General features: G+C 44.0%; 2 protein-coding genes across 5 annotated transcripts in view; one reads left to right on the top strand and one right to left on the bottom strand.

The window, feature by feature from the left end:
* Positions 1-20,821, top strand: UGP2 (UDP-glucose pyrophosphorylase 2). 2 transcript variants are annotated; one of them, XM_064647671.1, is made up of 10 exons: positions 1-54; positions 6,141-6,268; positions 6,812-6,919; positions 13,853-14,038; positions 15,471-15,604; positions 16,257-16,554; positions 17,622-17,819; positions 17,995-18,237; positions 18,683-18,787; positions 19,734-20,821. In XM_064647671.1, exons 2-10 carry the CDS (start codon positions 6,155-6,157, stop codon positions 19,839-19,841), a joined length of 1,494 nt encoding a protein of 497 aa, XP_064503741.1. In that variant the 5' UTR covers positions 1-54; positions 6,141-6,154; the 3' UTR covers positions 19,842-20,821. The 2 variants fall into 2 exon arrangements, with proteins under 2 accessions (XP_064503741.1, XP_064503739.1); XM_064647669.1 differs by lacking the exon at positions 1-54 and adding an exon at positions 417-631.
* Positions 20,607-23,462, bottom strand: part of VPS54 (VPS54 subunit of GARP complex) — a 47,910-nt gene continuing 45,054 nt past the window's right edge. For all 3 annotated transcript variants that reach the window (XM_064647654.1, XM_064647655.1, XM_064647656.1), the window contains one exon: positions 20,607-22,049. In XM_064647654.1, coding sequence (XP_064503724.1) covers positions 21,944-22,049 — 106 coding nt within the window. In that variant the 3' untranslated portion in view covers positions 20,607-21,943. The remainder of the gene's footprint in view (positions 22,050-23,462) is intronic.

Here is a 23,462-nt window from a genome sequence, read left to right as displayed (position 1 = left end):
GGGGGGAGGGGGAGGGCGGGGCCCCGCCCCCCGCCCGCGGTGCCGCAGGACGAGGTGGGTTCGGCGGGGCCGCCGCCGCCACCGCCCGGGCACAGCCCTGGGGGGGCCCCGGCCCGGCCCGGCCCCGGGGCAGCACCCGCCGGGACCGCCCCCCCCCGGCCCGGCCGCCGCACGGGGCGGGCGGAGCGTGGGGCGACCGCGCCGGCCTGGCCCGGCCCGGCCTGGCCCGTCCCATCGCTGTTCCCCCCCGGGAGTGGGGAGGAGCCGCGCCGGGAGCCCCCCGGGGGAGGCGGGCGGGCGGGCGGCCCGGCGGGGAGGGGAGGGGAGGAGAAGGGAGGGGAGGGTCGGGGGTGGTGAAACCCGGGGCGCGGCGGGTCCGCCTCTTCCATTGATGAAATTTAAATTGCTCGGCGTTCGCCGCCCGCCCGCCGGCCCGGGAGGGAGCGCTGGGCGGAGGGGCAGCGCGGCGGGCGGGCGGGCGGGAGCTCCCAGGGAGGCCGGGGTCGCCGTCGTTCCCGCCGCAGCCTCCGCACGGGCGGCAGCCGCGGGGCGGAACCCCCCGGTACGGGGCACTCCGTGTTTGGCCGAGTGTTTATTGATTAAAGAGCGAAAATGTCGGCGCTCGTGAAAGGTAAGCTGACGCGATTTGTTTTTCTCGGCTCCCTGCGGCTGTGTGTTTTGGCCCCGCTCTCTCTCTCCCGGCGGCTCGGGGGCAGCGGTGGGTGCAGCAGCAGCCGAGGTGCGATGTGCGGGATATTCCCCGCAGCCCTGTCCGTGATCCCGGCGGGGCCCCCGCCGGCCCATCTCGGCTCTGCCGCTCCGCGATCCCGGGGGGAACCGGGCGGGAGCGGCGGGACTGTGCAAGGGGTCCCCGCCAGCGCAAACCTCCGCTCAGCGCTCCGCTAAAGTTGCGGGAGGAAGAATGCCGAGGTCCGACGTCTTCGCTTCTTTTTTTTTTTTTCTTTTTAGTTTTTTTGAAGGCTTTAGTGCATTTTGGCGTTTTCTGATCCCGGCGGGGCTCCGGCGCTCTCCTTTGCTCTCCTCATGTGTGTACGTGGTCTGAGTTTCGGATTCCCTGTGAAACAGGGAACCAAGCCCGCAAGAGGTCATTTCGGGAAGAAAAATTACTTTGGTGCATTGCTGTTGCAGTTTTTTTCCCCCCCTCCTTTCCGGTGTCCTAATGGTGTTTTTTGTAATGAAATCCGTGCCTGTGGGGTTCCTTAATATAAACCTGTGCAGGCCTATCAACAAATACAGTGCTGCCCGCAGAAGGAACACGAGGAGGTCTTTTGCTGTACGAACTTGGATATTGCAGGCAGCTGAGGGCCTTTGCAAGCTTTGGGAAATCACTGTCCCCTCACACAGTGGGTGGCCAGGACTGTACAACGCTGGCTGTGTAAATGCATCACCTGTCTGCAAATGTCCTGTGATACCTGGGCAAAAGGCAGAGAGCTGAAGGAGGAAAGTGTTTCGGCACGTTGCTCAACCGGCCACTCTGAAAGTTACCAAGATGAGCCCTTGCGAAATACATTACGAAAATACATTCCTAATTGTTCTTTTTAGATGGAATTGGCTTATCTCAGGCTACTGCTGGAGGTAGCCATCTTGCAGACAAGTGATGTTATTTATGAAACTGAAAGCTGTAGAAACCTGTGTAAAGATCATAGTTTGCTTTTCAAATATTACCAAAGATTTGACAATCCTAAAAGCTTTAAAAAAAAAAAAGTATCCAGTGTTTAGATACTCTTCTGTCAGGCCAATAGTACTAAAACATGTTGCCAATGTCAAGTGATATTTTTAGCATGGGGATCAGCTGCTAGACTGAGAAATCCAGCTGTGTCTGACTGTAACACCTAAACTCTTGGTGCGTGCAGCTGGCAAGAAGGGCTTCCTATGTTGTGAATTCCTGAGTTAGCTCAGGCTAATGTGCTCATCTGTCAAGGAGTGTCAGAGCATATAGCTTTCGCTTCACGTATGCTTCAGTCCAACATGTGTTGGCGAAGTTTGCCTTTAGTACTAGGAAAATAAAAATGTTTGTAAAGACCGAGTGGGTACGTTCAGTTCTGAAAATCAAAGTAGTATTCATTAGCACTGCACTTTATAGTGTGGGTATTTAAAGAGAGTTTTATCCTTGCCAGAGATAAGGGTTGCCTTGAACTTTAAGCAGAGCTGTTGAAAGTTGAGGCATTTACTCTGTGCCCTCAGCACAGAGTTCAAGGATAGAGCATTTAAAGTTTAGCTACGTGTTGTAACTCACTGGCCACCCTTTCTTGATCTTTATGCTGTAGTCTGGCTCCAAAGAGACCCAGATACTTTTCTGCTGTACGTTTTTCTGGATTGTTACTTGGATTGCGAAAGTAATCACAGTTCATAATCCTCAGCCCAGGAGATTCCCCATTTTTCTCACGAGAGAGAGAACTTCTTGCTTGACTTGTCCCATGACTCCCTCCTCTGCTGGGTCCTTGTATACTGAATACCAAAGCAGTGAACTTCTCTTCTGAGTGGATTAATGAATAAAATTAATCAATCTTAATGCGTTTTCTGCTTTTAACATAGAATAAGATGAGGGGTGGCAGAAAGGAAACACGTGCAAGCTCCTAAGGGGTCACTGTTTTTCTGTCCTTGTGCAGTTTTCCTGAGGACATCTACCCCTTATTTTGTTTCTGATAGTGTACAAAGCCCTCCTTTTTATTGGCTTGATCTATCATGTTTTGTTTTTTTCATATGTCAGTTATAAAATTATGCATCATAAACCTGCTGGTAACTCTGCCATGTGCTGAGGCTTGTGCTGTGAGGGCAGGGGCCAGGTTAGCAGTCAGAGCAGAGCACAAAGGCGTGCTAGAAATAACAGTGGGGGCAGGAGGGCTGGAGTGAAATTCTCCACGCGTCAAACACCATCAGGAACTTGATTAAAGAGCTGTCCTGTCTCTGCTACTTGGGAGGAAGCACTTTCTACCAAAGACATTAAAATAAGATATCCTGGGTGGTCATTTTTGCAAAGCCTAGTGTTTTCTGAAATCTCAACTATTTAGTCATGCTCTTCTGGTCTGTGCTCATTTCCTGTGTGGGCAGGTCCCCCAAGAGTCTTCCACTACCCTGTCCTACCCATTTCTTACTTCTGATGAGTATTCAAGAATATTGGTTTTGTAAAAGTGGGCTTAGGCTGAAATCTGAGGCGTTGGTTGCGAAATAGTTTTGGAAGAGGCATTTCTATTTCAACACAATTTGGGATTTTATGGCCACATATATCCTGGGAAATCTCTTCCTGCGATTATCCAGCGCCCCTGCCTCTCATCTGATTTTTAGAGGCACAATAGCTACTTTTCATTATGGCCTTAGGAAATTTTAGTTGCCTGTAGGAAAGAACCGCTTTAAGATATACAGTTACACTGGCCTTTCCACTAGTTGCTACTAAGGTGAAAAGGGAAATCAATCTTCACCCAGGCTGTTAAATTCATCTGTAGCTCATGTTAAAGGACTGCAGTTGTCTTTCTGCTGGCAGTAGGCTGGGATGCATAAATACCAGCTTCTTCCCAAAATCTCTGAGGGGCAGGGGAATAACTAGTACTGAGATTGTTTGGAGCATGTGTACCAATGCTGATGGTGTGGTCTTGTTTTGGGGAGCCTTTAGAGAGTACTTTAGGGAGCCTTTAGAGATCCCTGTCCAGCCCACATCCTGGTGAACATCTCTTAAGAGAAGTGCTCAAAGCCTCTGCCTCGCAATGGCGTGTTATAAGCAGAAGAGCTTTGTGTTGCTGTTTCTTTTGGCTGCTTAGTTACAGTATTCAAAGTCTTATGTATGCAGAATAGATACTTTTCCTGCACCAGGCAAGCACGTGTTTTTATGGACTCCAGCCATGTCCTTCCTCTCTCTGTCCCCAAAATAATAATTGGACCAACAGCACTAATGTTGCTCTCCCCAAGAAACCTTGCCCTGACACATTGAATCTGGATGAGACTGAGGGGTTGCAGTAGTTGTTATGTGGTCAGTGTAAACTAAATATCCTGTGTTGCCATGAAGGGTGCAGCCCCCAGCGCTGGCAGATTTGGCAGGCTGGGTTTAAGTAAGAGCTGTCCCATCTACTGCCGCTCTGAGTGCCTGATGCTTGGTATTGGAAAAAGCAACAGGTTCGCTTTGCTTCTCTGCGAGGGTGTTGGTGACCAAATGTGTTTAGCATTTGCTCATTCAGTTTGTGAGAATTCATAGTATTACAGGAAAAAAAAAAGATGCCAAAACGAGGACGTTATCATGCACTTACTTTTATGACGCCTTTTTATTTTGATTTATTTGGCATGCTACTTAGTCTCTAAATGGCTTTATCTGGTAGATACAAGTCTTTTGGCCAATATGAGCGAGCAGACTTTTCCGACTTACATGGCAGCCTGGGGAAGTTGCTGGCTGGCTCTGCCTCCTTCAGCCCCAGTGTGTTTAACAGCACGACTGAAAGTCTCTGAACACTTGGGATGTGCAGAGTTCCTCCTGAGGTGTGTTGGCGTCACATTGGGAGGTTCAGATGTTTCACAGGCTGATGAACTGTGAGAAATGGCCACTGTGTTGCTGTACCAGAAGTGGTGTATTGTAATATGTTGCAGGGAGGATTACAAACATGTGAAAGCATCTCCTAGCAGTTGTTTTGCTTTGCATCAACCCAAAATGTGTGAATGAAAAGACAGTGCTTGCAGCAGATTGGTATGAAAGTATTAAGCTGGTACGGACCTCCTTGTTTTTCTGTAGGAAAAAGTGCTTCCTGATGAAGAGCTGTCTGTGTTTTTATGTATTTGACCTGGAAAGATGTGCCTAAAAAGCTTTCAACTCTTACCTGCTTTTACTACTAAATGAAGCATTTGATTAAAAAAAGAACCTATTGTTCACTGCACTGTTCATCTTGAGCTGGCGTTTTCCCGTGTTGCACCACACACAGTATGTGCACTGCAGCACTTGTCTGTCTTTTTTTTTTTTTTTTTCCTCCCTCCCCTACCTGCAAAACAGTGCAGTCAGGAAAATGGCTTCTGTGGGCTTCAAAGCAAGGATTACATACTGTCACTGAGGCTGAGGCTGTGGAATACTTTGCTTAAAAAAATAAAATACAATCAAAATTATATTAAAATGAACCGTCTCTGCCATTCTTAGGCATTCTCAATAGGAGAGCCTTTTAATGTGTGTTCTCAGTAGGTAGACTTTAAATGCAGGTTCCTCTTCTAACAATATTTTCTGTCAGTATCACTCTGTTCACTTGCAAAGTTCCCTTCTGTCCCTTTTTGCACTAGTATTCAGGGTGTTTCTAAAATCCAGCTATATTTGGCAATACATCACTCTCTGTGTTACAGGGAAGTCATTACTCAAGGGATTTGGCAGAAATTAAATTAACTGAGGTCTTTAGAGAACATACTCAGAATGTCTTTTGAGAACACACTCGCTTCAAATGCTTTCAGTTGGAAAACAGAGTCATGTTCTCTCCCGGTTCTTCCTGCGGGGTGGACTTTATAGAACATTTGTGTATTTACTCTTTTCCACATTCATGAAGCTTATCACTTTCAAAAGTAAAACAAATGCTGAAGTGATAGACAGCCCAATTTTCTAGGTTGCTTAGTAACTGAAATGCATGCTGTAGTGTGAAAATACTCACACGATAAAGTGAGGGAATATTTACTGGAACAAGCAGAAGATCGTGTGAAAACGCGCTGTATAAATAACAAAAGCATGTCTTTTATTTGCTTAGGTGAACAGAAGGATACGCTCAATCACAATGTTCTACAGAGCTTTTCACTAAGAAAATTCTCCTTTTTCACACTTACACTTGCTAAAGTGTGTTGATGCAGCAGGATGTGAATTCTTTAGCAAAAAAAATACGCTGCTGTGGATTTTTGGACACTTCTTGAGACGGATCATCGGTCTTTTCGGGTTCTTTTGAGTTTTGAAAGAAGGGTTGTTATTCTTTGGCCCCAATTTAAGGTCTGTTCCACAAATAACTGACTAAGAACAAAAACTTGAGATTCCTGTAGTACAAGTGATAAAACGAAACTGGATTATATGAGTTTATCATGTTTTTTTAAACAAAATCGAAGGCTATTTGTAATCTAAATAAACTAGGTTTGGTTTGGTTTGGTTTTTTTAACCCCTATTTTCATTTTTATTCAAGATTTCAGCAAAGCAATGTCTCAAGCTGGCTCTTCACAGTTTCAGGAAGTCATTCGACAAGAGCTGGAGTATTCAATGAAAGTAGAACTCGATAAGATACTTGCGACCGCAAACTCAAATGAGATAGAGGTAAGGAGCAGGACGTGGGTGCCACTCAGCATGACAAATTGAGTGCAGGACATTGAGGCAGATCTTAGACAAAGGGATGAATCACAGATTACCATGTCCTTATTTTTAGGGTGTGCTCTGATCCTGTGTGGAAGAGTAGCCTGGATACAATGTCAGTAGGAGACTTTCAGTTCCCTATAAACTGGGTGATGGAGTTATTAAGTGTTTAATCATCTTTAGTTATTAAAGGTTCTATGTAATCTTCAATGGATTACAGAAAGGGAGGGTAAAGCTGTTATCTTAAAGATTGGGTCAAATTGTTAAGGTTGTGATTTTGACAAAATACTTGTTGTGCAGGTAGCCAAGTTGGTTTTGTACCTTGAGTTTTAGTGAAAATGAGCTTTTGGTACCTTTTAGAATTTTACGTAAATTTTAGCATGTATACTTCAGTGCTAATGAAATTACTCTTTTGAATAGATTGTACATAAATATGTAGAAATGCTTCTGTGATTGAATAGGTATGCATTAAATATCAGCATTTAGTAATGTATTTCTTTTTTGTAGCACACTAAAAAGGACCTGGAAGGATTTAAGAAGTTATTTCATAGATTCCTACAAGAAAAGGGACCATCTGTGGACTGGGGGAAGATTCAGAGACCTCCAGAAGATTCTGTAAGTTGCAATAAAGTGGCAGTCTGTAAGGAGCATAAAACTGATAATTGCTACTTAAGGCAAATGGTGTATCCACCCATTGAGGGGATCTATCTGCCATGGTTCCCTAAAATCAAGTAGGACAACGCTTTGGGTTTGAACTGAGAAATAAATATTTGTTGACATATGTTGTATGTGTTCCTGAACATCAGGTCCTGCTTACCATATGTGTCAAGTTCTTTGGTGTTATTTTGTTAGCTGTTCTTTGAGCAGGGGAACAAAATGGGACAGAAGCCACCTTACCATTTGGTACCTTTTCTGGAGTAAACTGGAACTTGTGTCAGAGGGGAAGTAGGTTCGACCCTTGTTGCTCCCATTTCCCTCCTGCCCCTAAAAGAAGGTTGCACGCCTCAGATGAGACTGTTTCCAGAGACCCATTATGCTAAGTAATTTGAAAGGGGACATATGGTGAGTGGGCTGGGTAATAGAGCTCATTTAGCAACTTCTCTAACCTACAGCAGCTCAGTAAAAGAAAGGGATCTGAAACGAGGAGTTGACTGTGGGGGGTTTTGGAGCGTAATTTCCTAGTGCCATCTATGTTGTTGTAATTTATAACCTGCAACTTCAGCTGCTGCTGAAAAAGCACTATATATTTTCTCTGCACTGTTTAGTACTGAAATAAATACTTCCTATTAAACCTAACCTCATTTTATTGATTCATCTGTGGCCCCAGGCTGTCCCTTTGACTCTAATGGTGTAGTTGTGCTACAGATTCTTGCTTTTCCCAGCGTAGTGATCTTGGCATATTGCGGGACTTCTGTGTCCTCACAGGTTTGTGGTTTCTCTGAGGCTCTCTGTGTGATTCAATCGAGGCTCTGTTTCCAACTGAAAGGCAGGCTGTCTGGTTACTTCCAGAACAGATGCAGTGCTGCTCTATAAAGCGTTGAAGAATGATGCTGTTTTAGAGCAAGTCTAGGGTTTTTCCAAGGTTGAGTGTTTTCTTTTAGCTTCAAAAACATGTGATGTCTTTCTTTTCTGTACTGTAACACTGAATGAAGTGTTGCTTTGGGGAGAAAAGTCCACCCTCAATGAAGAGGCCAAGGTGAGAAATTGGAGTTCTAGATAAGGCGACTTAGAAGGAAGGCTGAAGAAAAGGGGATTTCTTTCAGTGTAGGGGGGCTGAGACTGTGGGGGGCGATAGGTCTCTTAAATATGTAAAAAGGTAGTTACGACAATGAAAGGAATAAACTGTTCCCTGTGTCAAGATAAAGCCTGGGATTAAATTACAGAAATCTGATGCAAGTGAATGGGCTGCTTTGTGGAGAGGAAGAGCTGTTGTCTATTTTCCAAGTTTTGTACACCTTCCATGGAAAAACTTACAAGTTCTGTAAAGGACTGAAAATGACTGAGTAGGACACTGGGAGCAAATGTCAAACAGGAGGGTTATGGAAAGGCACTAAAATAGACTGGGGGGATATTCCCAGACATGGCAAGGTGTTAAAAAAGAACTAAGGCAAAGGTCTAACTTAAGATGACAGAGGGCTAAATGGAGAAGGGCAGGATTAGAAAGAGTATCTGCCTTCTTCCTTGTGGTCTGTACTGCTTATTCTCAAATGTGTCCCTGTGCTATGTAGCAACTTTTGACAAGATAAGAATTCTGCAAGATCGGGTCGCTGCTGGTCAGATGAGATGCATGCACGATCTTAAATGGAATTTTGCTTCCTAGCATGAACTCTAAATTAAGTAATGATATTTGATAAATGCTACAGAAGACAGCTAGGGCAAAACATCTGCAAACAAACTTCCTTCCATGCATTCTTCACGTCATAGTAAATATTTATTTCTTTAGGGTGATACTTACACTTCCTGATCTGGCAGGAGGTGGGTTTAAGTGCTTGCAAAAACCGAAAGCAAAATTAAATTACTTGAGTATTTTTTTCTTTTCTCTTTTTTGCTGACCATAAGAGTTTCATCTCCCTACCCTCCTTGAACCCTGCTCATATCTACCCCCTCCTTTTTCATACATCAGTCATGTCAGGTACACAACGTGGAAAGTGAAATGTGTCTTATGTGAAACCCTTTTCAAGTGACCTTCTCCCAGAGGATTCCTTGCTGAGGGGTATGACTTGTGGAATTATTAGATAAAAGTTGATTTCTTAAAGACCAGAATATCAGAATTATTAGTCTAGCTAGTACAGGTAAGAACAGTCTGAGCTTTTAGAAGAGATAAAGAGGGATGATTTTTGAAGGGCTGTAGTAATGAGTTCTTTGGGACAAGTATCCATCTGTGAACATACGCGTGTTTTGTCTGAGTGCATCTGCTCAGTTCCAGGTGAATTTTCTTTTCTGAGCTATAAACCCTCACATATATTCTCCTCCTGGTCTTGTTAGAAGAGCACAGAGGTTGTTATACACAAAACTTGTTTGCTGGTGATCTTGCAAGTGATTTATAATCGCCTGTAGGGATGACCTTGTTTTATGAGGTGGTGGGTGTTTGGGTGCTTGGAGAATCTCACACTACAAGGACCACGCCCTAGAAAGCACCAGCTTACTCTCCCCAGTGGAAGTCTACTTGCCTGTGATTGTTTTGGAGAATTGCTTTGCTGATGAGAATTATGGGAAGTATAATCTTCAGCTGATGCTTAGCAGAGTAAAAAGCATCTGTTTAGATATATATGTGTGTTTATATACATACAGACATGCACGTGTATCTGTAAACAGAGGCACCCAAAAATGTGCCAAAGTGTTAAGTTGCTGGTTTTTTGTTTGTTTAGCAGCTTAAAAAAGTTCATGAATACTTATAGGCTTTGTCTTTTAGGTGGGAAGGGTGTTTCAGGCTTTTGCCCAATGCCCAAGGGACTGTGGTATGCAGGAGCAGAATTTCTGATCAGACTTCTGTAGGTCGTCTAGTGTGCTACCTGTGATATTTGTTCTTTGAATGTAGCTTTCTGCTTTTTCCTGAAGCATGTACTGACAAGTAAAGGCTCCTGTCAGTTAATTTAAACAGAAATTTTTCCTTGTAATATTCCTCCGTTTTTCTCTGCAATGGGAGATTTCTCCCCGGCCTCCATGTTTTCAGTGTAACAACTAATACTGATGATGGTAACAGATGATTGAACCCATTTCACACTATATTGGTAAACCTTTGACTTGTTTTTTCCTTCCAGATGCTTTGCTTTCATATGTCCAAAGGCTTACAGTGATAGCTCGCATAGTTAGGACCCATTACTGTTACAGTCTCCAGAGAAGAAAGTACACTGAGAGTGCCAGTTAACAGGGAGAGGAGGTAAAGAATGTGGACATGGCAAGTGTAACTTAATCCCCTCGATGTAGATTGCAGCGATCTGTTTGTTTGAATTGGAAGCAATAGCAAAGTCCTGCTGAGAGGCCTCAGAGAGAACTGCAGTGACCAAGTTAACCACAGAACAGCAATGCAAAACCTCATCTGGGATGTAAAGAGAGCATCCAAAGCAATGTGAGTGTGAAAGGAACTTGTCTGTTAGAGCCATTTTTTTTCTTCCCCATTGGTTGGATTCTCGTCTGCAGCTCAGGTTGTCATCTCAGTGAACTGTATCGTGAAGGGAAAGAATGAATGTTATGCCCTTATTCAAAAGCAAAACACCTTTCTAATCTTCAACTCTGGAAACGGGTTTTAAGGGTTCATAGAATCTTAGAATGGTTTGGAAGGGACCTCAAAGGTCATCTTGTCCAACCCCCTGCCATGGGCAGGGACAAGTTCCACTAGACCAGGTTGCTCCAAGCCCCATCCAACGTGGCCTTGAACACCTCCAGGGATGGGGCAACCACAGCTTCTCTAGGTGACCTGTTCCTCTACTTCACCACCTTCAGAGTAAAGCATTTCTTTCTGAGATCTAATTTAAATCTCTCCTCTTGTAGTTTGAAACCATTCCCCCTTGTCCTATCCCTATCAGCCTGTGTAAAAAGTCACTCTTCCTCTGTAAGCCCACTTCTAGGTACTGGAAGGCTGCAATGAGGTCTCCTGAAGGCCTCTTCTCCAGGCTGAACAACCCCAGCTCTCTCATCCTGTCTTCACAGGAGAGGGGTCCTGTCTCTCTGATCATCTTTGTGGCTTTCCTCTGCACCTGCTCTAACAGATCCGTGTATTTCCTGTGCTGAGGACTCCAGACCTGGGTGCAGCACTGCAGGTGGGGTCTCACAAGGGCAGAGACCTCTTCACTTGGTGGTATTTCTAGAACTGTCCCTTGGTGCTGAGTAAATGTTTCCTGGTAGTGTAAGTACATATTAACTAATACCGGTGTATTCCTTTCCTGTCTACCCACAATGACAGCCCTGATGCTCATTTTGTCTGTCTCTGACAAACTCTTGCAAAGCCTCCTTGCAGTAGGAGTATGATTCTGAAATCTGTTTGTCAGACTCCCAATGCTGCCTCATGCAAACTGTTCTGAGAAATCACTTTTGTGACATTGGCTGCAAAACAAAGGAAGCTGCATATGTCATCTTAGAACACTCCCAAACCACGGCTGTGAGACATGTCTCAAGTGAGTAACACTGCAGCCAGGCAGCTGTAAGCCATGTCATTCCTGCCCCTGTTTTTTCCTGAGGAATTTCCCCATCAGCACTTACTTGTCAAGCCCACTGTTCCAAACCTTTAGAGCAAGGATTGATTTTTATTACTGTGGAGCACTTCTTACACTCGTGTATACGCTTGTAGATCATGAGGTAGTTCTGCATATTAGTGCCTACACGACTGGAACTGCTACATGATAGCACTGGCACCCAGCGGTCCTGATGCTGCAACATTCCTGCTGGAACTTGAGTTCTTGACATTTGTTATTTTCTGAATTAAAGACCCTTCAAGATCCAGGGCTTCATTGCCAAGTTGTCGTTTCCAATGCCTGTGCCAGAAGAAACTGAAACATTTAGTGAGGCTGAGTCATAAATTTTGTGTTGTAACTGATGCAACATCCAGTGAACTGAGTCCTCGATGGAGGGCCTGGATGGAACTGTTAACTTCTTCAGGATTTTTGCTTTGAGCTTTCTGCATAAGCTGGTCTCAGGCATGATGGTGAAGGCTTGAAAGGGTAGTTGGCACTTCAGCAAAAGCAAATGATTTTTGAGGCAATCTAGCCCCGAGCTGAGTGTCAGACTTTCTGCTTTTTATGAGTGATGCAAGAAGAACATAGTGAGACGTGAAAGTTGAGATAATTTTTCTGGATGTTCAGACGGTGTCTGAACATCGTGGATGTGACTCACGTCCCACCCAGCTAAAGCTCAAGCTGAAATGCTTCTAATCCATTTACAGTCTAATACAGAGTGCTATTGACCTTGGAGTGGATGGGAAGCAGTAAATCTGAGTGTAAATCTCTGTAGGTCCTGCTGGTAGTGAATCGTTCATTAAGCTTCCTGATGTACCTCCAAGACATTAAAATCAGTGTTTATCATCTCTTTGTTAATGAGAAGAACGGTTGTTTGTCAAGGTGTCTGCCCAGCCTGAACACAATCTCTGTTGTCGACAAAGCACAGCGAGATTCTGCTTTTTGCGCACTTCTGTTCCTGAAAAGTTCTTGGAACCTTGGAAGGAAGTTCCTGTGTTTGTCCTCTGGGAAATGGCAGTGTTTGTGTTACTGCTTTCTGTCTGAGCCACAAGAACTCCGTGTGGAGTCACCTTATCTTTATATATATCCTATAAGCTTTTCAGATCCCATAAGGAAGAATTTCCCTAATGTGAGGGAACCGCTCTAATCTGCTGCCTGTGGTGCACTGGAATGCTGGAATTGCACAAACTCTCCTCCCTACACCCACACATCCCAGTAAGAAATATGACTCTTGTTCCAGTGCAGTGCAAATTTCCATTTGAACCCCAGCCCAACTTGCCCAAAGCAAACACAGTTCTGAAAACTACTCTGTATGTATTTGTTCTTGGAAATCAGCTGTGGATCTCACACACCCCTTATCAGCGTTTAAAATAATTTTCTTGCAGCTGGAACACACACAGCACTGAAACACCAAGGCTTTTCTGCAAAAGAAAATCTTTAGAAGGGCAGGCTAAAGGATAATTATATTGATTCTGCTCTAACAGTTTTGGCATGATTCTTACCGTGGCATTGTTGTCTCTCTGCCTGAGGTGCTTTGGATTAGGGAACAAGCAGTGCCTAATGCGAGACACACTGTCATTACAAGCCTGATTTTGTTCTCCACCACTAGCCCCAAGTGTAGCCCAGACTCTGTTTTTAAACCTGTCAGTGAGGTAGAAGACTCTCTCTAAATTTTATTGTGAGCTGGATGAACACATCCTGAAAACAGCAGGATAAGAAGTAGGAACTTTCTTCCGCTTTGTATCATGCTGTTGGGAGAGATGAATTATTAGATTGGACTAGTAGTTGGAATAAAAGTTGGTTTAGACTGAGTTAAAGAACCAACCTTTTGCTGAGAATGTTGCCTTTGACAACCTTAGAGCAAAGTATAAAAAAAAATAAATCTATGAGTTTAAGCTGCTCAGGGAGGGAAAGTTATATGCCGTGCATGCATATGGATTCCTAAATTGGGCCTGACTGAAGGGGGAGAGGGGGTCATCTTACTGGGACAGTGAGTTAGATGGCACCCAGGGAAACCTTCTGCAAGACAAGAAGAAGGTTGTGACTTCTTCCTTACCCATCTTTACCACTGAGTCAGTTCTCTGAACCTGGAAGAGCAGATAGAGGCATCTTCTTATCTGAGTGAAGCTGATGATGACTGGTGTCACAAAGCCTATAGAACCTCTCAAGGAAAGAGGTTATTGTAGTAACAAATCAGGTTATTTGTACTGTAACAAATCAGATTATTGTAGACTCCCTTTGCAGATGTTCTTTAGTGTCCTAGAGCATATAAATAAGTGTGGGTTTTTTCACCTAATTTTAAGTTCTGAAAGTTTTTAGGAGAAAACAATTTCCTTCCAAATACCTGACTGCTGGTTTTGGGGTTTTGTTTTCCCAGATCCAGCCCTATGAGAAGATCAAGGCCAGAGGCCTGCCTGATAACATTGCTTCTGACTTGAACAAGCTGGTGGTTGTGAAACTCAATGGTGGCCTGGGCACCAGCATGGGCTGTAAAGGCCCAAAAAGTCTCATCGGGGTGCGAAACGAGAACACCTTCCTGGATCTGACGGTTCAGCAGATTGAGGTAACGTTTGATGAGCTTTTCCTTCTGCGTTGGAGGAAGCAAGACACACTGAGCTGCTCCTGCATGACCTTTTAAGAGGGATCACAGTGGAGGCTTGCCAAAAGGAAGAGGAGAGGGAGACGAGGTCTGGTCACAGTGCTGGGGTGAAGTAGAGAATTCCTTTGGGAAGAGTAGACTCCAAAGGAACGGAGCAATCAGCACCGTCCCCTCCACACGTGTTAGCACAAGTGTGATCCAGCCTGTTCACACCAGCCTGGACAGTGGGAATTGTGTCCAGAAACACAAGCAGTCACATTGTAGAGCTGGCCTGGGTAACTAACTCCTGGGCTTGTTTCTGACTCCTCCAGCTGCAAGTTTATCTTTTTTAAAAAAGGAGGTTTTAAAGTGCATTAGAAGAAAGCTTTTCACAGCAGCTCCAAATTCCTTGTTGAAGTTAAACTCTCATGCTGGAAGTAATTGCTGGCATTTTCCTCTGAAGAAAGAAGAGTAAAAGAAAATAACAGCTGCTGGTGTTGGGAGAGGACATTTCAGCTTATGCTTTTAATGCTGAATATTCCTCTTCCAGCAGATAATGAAGATAGTCATTAGAGTAGGAAATTGGGTGTGCCTGTTCCATAGTTTCTGGAGTGCCAACAATTTTTGCCTCAGTGTGGTGTTTGTTTGGAGTTACTCTCCCATGTGTGATAGATGGTTCTGTAGCAGACTCAAATTTACATCCAACTGATGCAGCTTTTTATCCAAAGGGTCATTGTGGAAGTCTCCAACTCCACCAAAGGATAATGATCCCAAACACTCTCCAGCAGATGAGGGCAAGCTCATACACAAAGCTTAAAACTCACTGAAATGTATTGTTTTTTTTTTCCCTGCACACTGTTTTTGGTGAAACACTGTCATGATGTCCAGTTTTTTGTTGTGCACATGGAAATGCTCCTGTGTATTTGAGCTCCATTCTATAGATTCCCAAATAATTAACATGGTGACATTTCATTCATTATGTACTCTTGATACCGTTGTCCATCTCATGGCCTCCCAAGAAGGCTCAAAAGTGCAGAGACAGTTTGGAAAGGTCATCTTGACAGACTGTAACAATTTGATGGAAAACCTGCCTTTTGTACTCAGCAGTAGCTAAAACTTAAAATGATCATTTTGTAGTGTTGTGCTTTTCAAATTACAAATTTCGATGCAGATTTAAAAACAAAGATTAATTAAAGATACATTAATTAATACAGACCCTATCTTTACTACTAACAAGGATTTATTTTCCTTTACCCAATTTATTATCCTTTCTGTCAGCATAAGTGCATCTCTCTTTTCTCTCATGCATTTATTATTTCTAGTCTGTTTTATCTAATTTCTTTCTCCCAAAATCTTAGGTGTCAGGAGTCAAAGCTTAATAATACATTCTGATTTTAACATTTATTTCCCATCTCAGCATTTGAACAAATCCTACAACACCGATGTTCCTCTGGTTCTCATGAATTCCTTCAACACTGACGATGACACAAAGAAAATCCTGCAGAAATACAGTCACAGCCGTGTGAAGATATATACTTTTAATCAAAGCAGGTATCAAAAAACTTCACCACTTGGGGTAAAAGGACAAATTAGCTTGTTTCTCCAAATTCCAAATGGGGTGGATTTTAGTTTGAGGTGCTGGGGGGTAGCAACAGTGTCTTCTGTACCCATGTTCAGTCTATTTTAGGTCTCTTTTTGAGACTGAAACATGAGGGTGTTGGGCAGAGTCAAGGGCAATGTATTAAAATCAGGGAGAGGGGTGTGTGTGGGACCCAGTTTCTAAGAAATATAGGAATAATGGTGTATGAGATTCTGGCCACTTGATTCCTGAATTTGCTTTTAGTGTCCCTAGGCTCTGGAGGGAGACAGACCGTGGTTCCTTATCCAGAACAAACTCTAATCAAAGTGGCTGCTGGGTCAGAGGTGTGCTTGGCATGTTCTGAACCTGCCTGTCAAAGGCAGGTTGGTTTACAGCATGGTCTGAGAACTGGCTTTAAATCCTTGAGTAGTGAGATTGCATTCTGTAGCTTCTCACCTCAGAATTTGGATGGGTCTTCCCACTGAGAGTACTTACAGTAACCTGGAGGGCACACCTTCAAAAGCTGTATGGAAAAGCCCAGGGACTTGCACCTTTCCTGTTGTATTTTTTCTTTTTGCCAGTCTGACATTGGTGGGAACTTAACAAAATCCATTGTCTTCACAGGTATCCTAGAATTAACAAGGAAACTCTGCTGCCAATAGCCAAGGATGTCTCTTACTCAGGAGAGAACACGGAGTGCTGGTACCCTCCAGGCCATGGAGACATCTACGCCAGTTTCTACAACTCTGGTCTGCTGGATAACCTCATTGCAGAGGGGAAGGAATATATATTTGTGTCCAATATAGATAATTTGGGTGCCACTGTGGACCTTTACATTCTTAACCACCTTATGAACCCACCCAATGGAAAACGCTGTGAATTTGTCATGGAAGTCACAAACAAAACCCGGGCAGATGTGAAGGTAAAGGGAGATGGGTGTGAGTCTGTCTGTGCCTGGTGTGTTGGTGGTGATCCCCAGCCTCTCACCTCCTCTGAATGCATGGATTCAGACATACATACATCCAATCTCCTTACAGCTATTTTAGGCACCATTTAACACATCAGCTTTGTTCTAATTTGACTTGCACAAAACCAGCAAGTTTATGACGTTCTAATTCATGGAACAAATTTGATCCACGTTCTGGGCACTGGCAGACAAGGGCAACCTGGGCTTGACTGCAAACACGAGTGATTTCTGCAGGGTGCAGGTCACAACCTCTCCAAACTGTCACTGACACAGGGGGAGAAGCTTGAGGGTGGTAAAAACAGAGCACTGAGGGCTGGGATGCAGCAGCTACATCCTCTGACTGAAAGCTGCCTAAGCTACTTACTGAGCTGTCCAGGTATGCATTGCACAACTCCGTGTGGTGCAGCTGCACATCTGCTCCTGCCCTAAACCCTTGACTTTTGTACAAAGTCCAGGTGTGCCACGTGTCAGGGGTTTATGACATATCAAATACTTGTAGCCTGCAGTAATTTGTCCTATAAGTGTGCTTTGCCTCTGTTCTTTTAAATGTGAGTGTGGGTGATATGTGATTTTTTTCCTGTGATTACCTCTTAAGAAAGCTCTGACTTGGTCATACAAAAGCACAGAAATGCCCTGTAAGAATACAGTTCAGGTTACTGAAGTACTCAGATTTAATTTAGCTTTTGTTCTGTCATCTGGCAAAGCACTGTTGAAGGTGGTTCTTGACAACAGTGGCAATTGCAAAAGATTCCCAACAACTTTCATTAAAGGAATTAAGTGTCTTGGAGTGCTGAAATATGATCGTTGGACAGTTCTGACTGTACTTTAAACACACTCTATAATTAGTAACCTGCTAGCTGGTTACTAAAAACAAGAAACCTTGTTGAAGGTTCAACTCAGTTGAACCTTGCTCTGAGGCTCAAGTTTAAATGCCAACTAACCAGTGCCTCTGTTTGGGCTGAGGGGAGGATTTCTCTGGCTTCTATGAACAGGACTTAAAACTTCTCCTTTGCCCCTCACAGGGTGGCACGCTCACGCAATACGAAAATAAGCTGAGGCTTGTGGAGATAGCTCAGGTCCCAAAAGCACACGTGGATGAATTCAAGTCTGTGTCAAAATTCAAAATATTCAATACCAACAATTTGTGGATTGCTCTGTCTGCAATTAAAAGGCTGCAGGAGAAGAACGCCATTGACATGGAGATCATTGTTAACCCAAAGGTAACCAGCCAGGGAGGGTTTAGAGGAAAGACTGAAAGGAACTGTTTGTTTCCTGGTAACCAACAGGCACTGCTGCCTTCAGGAAGTGGGTGAAGGCAGTGCTCTGGCTGATGTTTGGTTCTAGTTCTGAGACCCAGAACCTGCTCGTTGTGCTCATGTGAATTTTCTCTTCCAGACTCTGGATGGAGGCTTGAATGTTATCCAGCTGGAGACTGCAGTTGGTGCTGCTATCAAGAGTTTTGAAAACTCTCTGGGGATAAACGTACCTCGTAGTCGTTTCCTGCCTGTTAAGACCACATCAGATCTCTTGCTTGTGATGTCAAACTTGTACAGCCTTAATGCTGGGTCTCTAACCATGAGCGAGAAGCGTGAATTCCCAACAGTGCCTCTTGTCAAACTGGGAAGTTCTTTCACAAAGGTAAACTCCTATAATTATACTTGGTGTTTATCTCTTTGGATAAAAATACAGTTCATAGCAATAAATAAGTTAGAAGTGAGGTTTACTTTATCTCCCTCTGCCCATCTGGGCATTGCCTTTTGCTCTTTGTAAAGAACCGTGAGAATACAAAGTACTTAACATGTATGTGCAGCCTCCTACTGCTGTTGGGTGCTCCTGTACCCCCTCAGCTGAGGAAATGGAAGGTGAGCTGGGCTGTGTGTGTTCTCCAGAGCTTGCCCAGCACTGGTGGAAAGCTGTCCCTACTGTTCCTCACACTCATCTCTGGAAGAAATTACAAAGTAGCAACTCCTGTATTGATTCAGATGTAGATTATAGGAAGGTTCCTGAAAGGAGTATTCAAGAGGCTTGTCTTTAATCCACAGATGGATTTAAAGCTGTCTCTATTATTTTCTCTTTCTAAAAGGTTCAAGATTACCTACGGAGGTTTGAAAGTATTCCAGATATGCTGGAGCTGGATCATCTCACGGTTTCAGGCGATGTTACATTTGGGAAGAATGTTTCATTAAAGGTGAGTGTGTAATTAGGATGCCCCTGCACTAAACATGACTGATCTCTGCTCCCTGGGAATTGATCCTGCCTTGGTCAGTGCCTGTATACACAGTCCATAGGAGCACTCCTGGGAATTAGGGAACTGGCCCAAGGATCGTAGAGGCCAAGGCTGGACAGTGACCCCTGTGAAGGAGTGCAGGGTGTTAATTGCCAGAGCTGCTGCTCTGTACAGGCCCAGGGAGAGATGAGGTTTATCTGTGACCCTGGAAAGCGCCACAGACCTCAGGTCTCTGTTCAAACACTGCTGCCATCTCTGTCCTGTGGCTCGACAAGGCATGTCCCACCTCACCTCCCAGGCTGGCCTTCCCACACCTTTTCTGGCCCCTTCTCATCAGTTTGGGGTTCTTGATTTATTAGTAAATATTGGTGCTGAGGAAGTTAACTTTCTCTCTCAAATTCTTCCTTAGCATCTAGGACAGTTCAGCAGCTGCCAGATGGGTGCAAGGTGGGGCTGTCTCCCCCAGCACTGGCAGTGGCTCAGCTCTGGGGCTCGAGGCTGTCCCTCTCTGCCCAGATTTGCTGTTCAGCTGCAGCGGGGGGCTGGGCTGTGACACACGGACTGATGGGGGTAACATTTTTTCGCCTCAAAGCAAGGAGACATGACAAGAGCCCTTACAGCAAGTATGTATCTTCAAAGAAGTTACAGTTCTGCTTGTAGGCTGATAGTATCTAGTCTGCTGGTAATTACAGTGTTTCCAATAATGCTTGTTTAAAACCTTTGTTCTGGGGGAAAAAAAAAACAAACCACGAAAAAGCCTATGCAGAAACAATACAACAAAGTGCATCCAGGCTCTGGCTGTGTCACCTGTGACACCTAAATGGTCCTCCAGACAACCTACTCCCTCCTTCCAAATTAACAGGTAAGGAGTTTCTAAACACTTTTGTTTTCTTTTCTCTAAACCCAGGGAACAGTTATCATCATTGCAAATCATGGGGACAGGATTGACATCCCAGCTGGAGCTCTACTAGAGAACAAAATCGTGTCTGGCAACCTGCGGATCCTGGACCACTGAGTCCATGAGAGGGCACGGTCAGGTCTGAGGCTGCTGTGCTAAACCAGCCTCATCATGGAAGAACCTTTTAAGCATTAGAAATCTTAAGTACACAGAGGGCCTATGCTTTGTCATCTTCACAGTACCCTGCAGTATTAATTTAAAATTAATTTCTCTTGCTTATCTCTAAGCAGCCACATAGTGCCATGGATGTGCGTAAGTAATGCTTCAGTCCTTAAAGAGATTCTGTAACTCAGTTAATATAACCTTGAAGTGCAATACTGTTTGTCTTGCGGGAAGATGGACAGATCTTCTTTGATAAGAAGTTAAGAGGCTTGCCTCGAACATTCAGTAGTTTTGAATTGCTTGTAACTGCAGAAATAAAGCTGTGAAGCAATACATGTGGGACAACACGGTTGGCAACTCCTGTGACGTTTTAGGAAGGCACAGTTGAAAACCAAAAGTTTCACTACTGCTAAACAGGCTCTTAAAACCCTGTATTTCATGTGCTCACAACCTGTAGCCCTCTTCAACCCCCCCCAAACTACAAGTGGGATGCCCTATCCCAGTTGTACGTCGAGGTACTGGGGTAAGGCTGTCAATACCTCCATTTCCGTATCGTGAGAGTGGGAATCATCCGTGTTCCAAACTTGCCCAAAGAATCCAATACTTGAGAAAAATGCCTCAGTATCCATGTGTGGTGTTTGCTTTTTCACATCCCATTCAAGACTGGATCTCCTGTTAATATCTTAATCCTTGATCTGCCCTCTTTTTTTCAATAAATGGATCACGTTGACTACACCTATGTTCATATTGTCACAGCCATGTATGTTAATTTATCTTCTCGAGTCATTTCTAAATTTGTACAGGAATCAAAATCCCTGTCCTGATCACTATTGATTTCTTAATGTTTCTCTTGTATTTACATGCAGACAACTTTATTTTATAAGCTTAGTATAACACTGGTATGTATCATTAAAGAAGTTGGTCTTTAAAAACAACTGTGATTTTAGAGCTTTATTTTGACTGACAATTAATGACATCTGTTATGCTGACAGGTGAGCATGCCTGGCTGAGGGAACCACAGGCACACACACACTGCAGCAGATCATTCCATCATCCATGATCATCACAGGGTTAGGCACTCAGACTGGGGTCAGGTAAAGAGGGGTGAGGTGAGATACACAGGCACTTGTACTTAGTACTGGCAGCCCCCAGTCTGTAAAAGGTAGTATTAAAAACTCTCAAATTAAGTTTATTTCAGTTGCGCCTTCCTTAATGGTGCAACCTTTTATAAGCAGCCTAAAAACTTCAAAATTCTCTTCTTCCTGCCCTGTTTTCTTCTGTCCCAGTCCTTCCCACTGCCTGGGGCCATGCCAGTCCAGGGCTGGGCAGCTGAGGGCGACCATCCCCACACCAGCCTTTCTGCTACCTTACAGTTCCCCCAGTAACCCCTGTCACTGCTAACAGTGATCAGGTCACTCCTCTGTCCCACATGTAAAGGCTTTGGGGAACTTCTGTTTGTTAGAAAATCTTGCCTTCAGATGGCAGGTTGGAGCCCAGCTGTGAGAAATCCCCTCGAACAGGACTGCTCCCTAACAAAGCTGAATCCTATATGCGAGCAATCAAAAGACATTTATTTATATAAAGTTCTGTAAAAAAATAAATTTTAGAACAGCATAGTTTCATAGAGAAAAACATTTTCTACAGAGTTCCAACTGCAAGATTTTTATATTGTACCATCATTAAATAAGGTGGGACACCATGTGAATTTCATTGCACTAGAAGAAATGCAAAGCATCTTTTTAATATAAAGATATACAGAGCATTCTAGACAACTACAGCTGTGTTACAGCTATGTGTTCTTTTGGATTTGGTCCAAAGAAACCTGAGTCTGTTTCCAGAGAGAATGAAAAAACATTGCACAGACAGCTGATCACTTGTTTCTTGCTGAAGGACACTGGAAGGATCACTCCCTGCAGCTCCTTCTGAGTCTAGCTCCCCTGACTATCAGTCGTGCCCTTTCCTGGAATCTGGGCTCAAGTATTCACCTCACCGTTGTCACGCTGCTTAGAAGAAAGTCAGTCTGTTGTCAGAGCCAAGTGACTGCTCCCAGTGGATTATCACCTCTTCTGCTCCCAGATTTCAGCCATGTTTAGGTCTAAGTTGTTAAGGCCTTTCAGAGCTTGAAGGTTTCCAGTGTAAAAAGCTACATCTGAAGTAACCAGCCTGCAGTGAAACACATGACAAGATTAGAATCAGACCCCCTCCCATCCACCTGGAGTGCTCAGACAAATAGCCAGGGTTTGTTTAGGACTTTGGCACACAATTACTACAATACATGTTCAAATCCTAGGCCTGGATTAGATATTTTAAGTATCAGTTCAAAACTCAATGCTATGGCTGTGGTTTATTTTACAGCAGTGATCATCCATAACAGGATTACTGCTGGGCATAAAACTAGTTCTAGGGAAGGGAGATCAAACCACGAGTTCAGAAAACTCAGCAGGAATTAGGCATTTAAAACTTCTATTCTCTTGCTGTAATCCCAGGCTTATCTAGATTTGGACTCCCAATTCCATTGAAACTAAGAATATTAATTATTGCAACATTAACTTCTGTATTTTAGAGGGTAATGATTCTAAGGATAATGTAAAAAGTAACAGCTACATTGTAACAGTTTATACAGAATTAAAATCCCTCAAACATTGTTGAAATGTCAGGAGTCATGATGCTTCTAGCTAGCAAGATGCAGGAACACAAATTGTATTTTCATATTAAAAACTTAAGCAGGAGTCACAGAACTGGATTTTTACTATTTACTACAGAAACAAGCAGTTTAAAACAGAAGGAGGATCAGAAAACCATGGTAAAAACTCGGTCAATGAAGACTGCTGGAACAGCAGCGAGTGACATCCAGTGTTTGATGTTCTCAAACAGCCCCAACTATGTGCTCCCAGAGAGCTGTGTCTGAGGTAAGAACTGCTGCCATCACAATTCCTGGGCCAGCTGAGACCTTCTGCCTGCTGGGAAATACACCCCAGCATGTCACCAGAACACCTGCCCCAACCCTCCTGTCAAAAAGGGATTCATTTAATCCACCCGACCACAAGTATCAAACAAACCCGACAGCACAGGATGAAGACAGCACAGCTCAGTGTTTGGGACTGCAAATCCGAGTGTGAAATACCCCAAACACACTCCAGGTGCTCTCACTTCAGTGGGGCTGCAGCGGCCTCACCCCACAAATACCTTTATAAAGTACCAAAGGCAACAGGATGTCACCTTGTGAATACACACCAAGTACAGAGAACCATTTCAGATAAACCCTCTCACAGAGGAATACTATCTCAAAGAAGAATACACACAAGCAGGACAATTCAGGACAAATTGGACAGGAACAAAACTCTTTCACTCCAGCGACCTTTGAAACATTAACTTCCTTAACCTACGACAATCTCTTCTTGCACATGAGTAGGCCAACTGAATTTCACCCTTACTACACTGCAAACACCACATAACCCCCCTGAGGTCATTAAGGATGATTATATAAACCCCACCATTTCAGCCTGCAAAAGGCTGTAGGCTTTCCTGGGAGGTGGGGACATCAGGCACAGCCAGGCACCCTCAGGAGAAGCACCA

This window comes from Pseudopipra pipra, chromosome 3, assembly GCF_036250125.1.
Source record: "Pseudopipra pipra isolate bDixPip1 chromosome 3, bDixPip1.hap1, whole genome shotgun sequence".
Classification (NCBI taxonomy): domain Eukaryota; kingdom Metazoa; phylum Chordata; class Aves; order Passeriformes; family Pipridae; genus Pseudopipra; species Pseudopipra pipra.
This window is presented reverse-complemented; position numbering and strand designations above follow the sequence as displayed.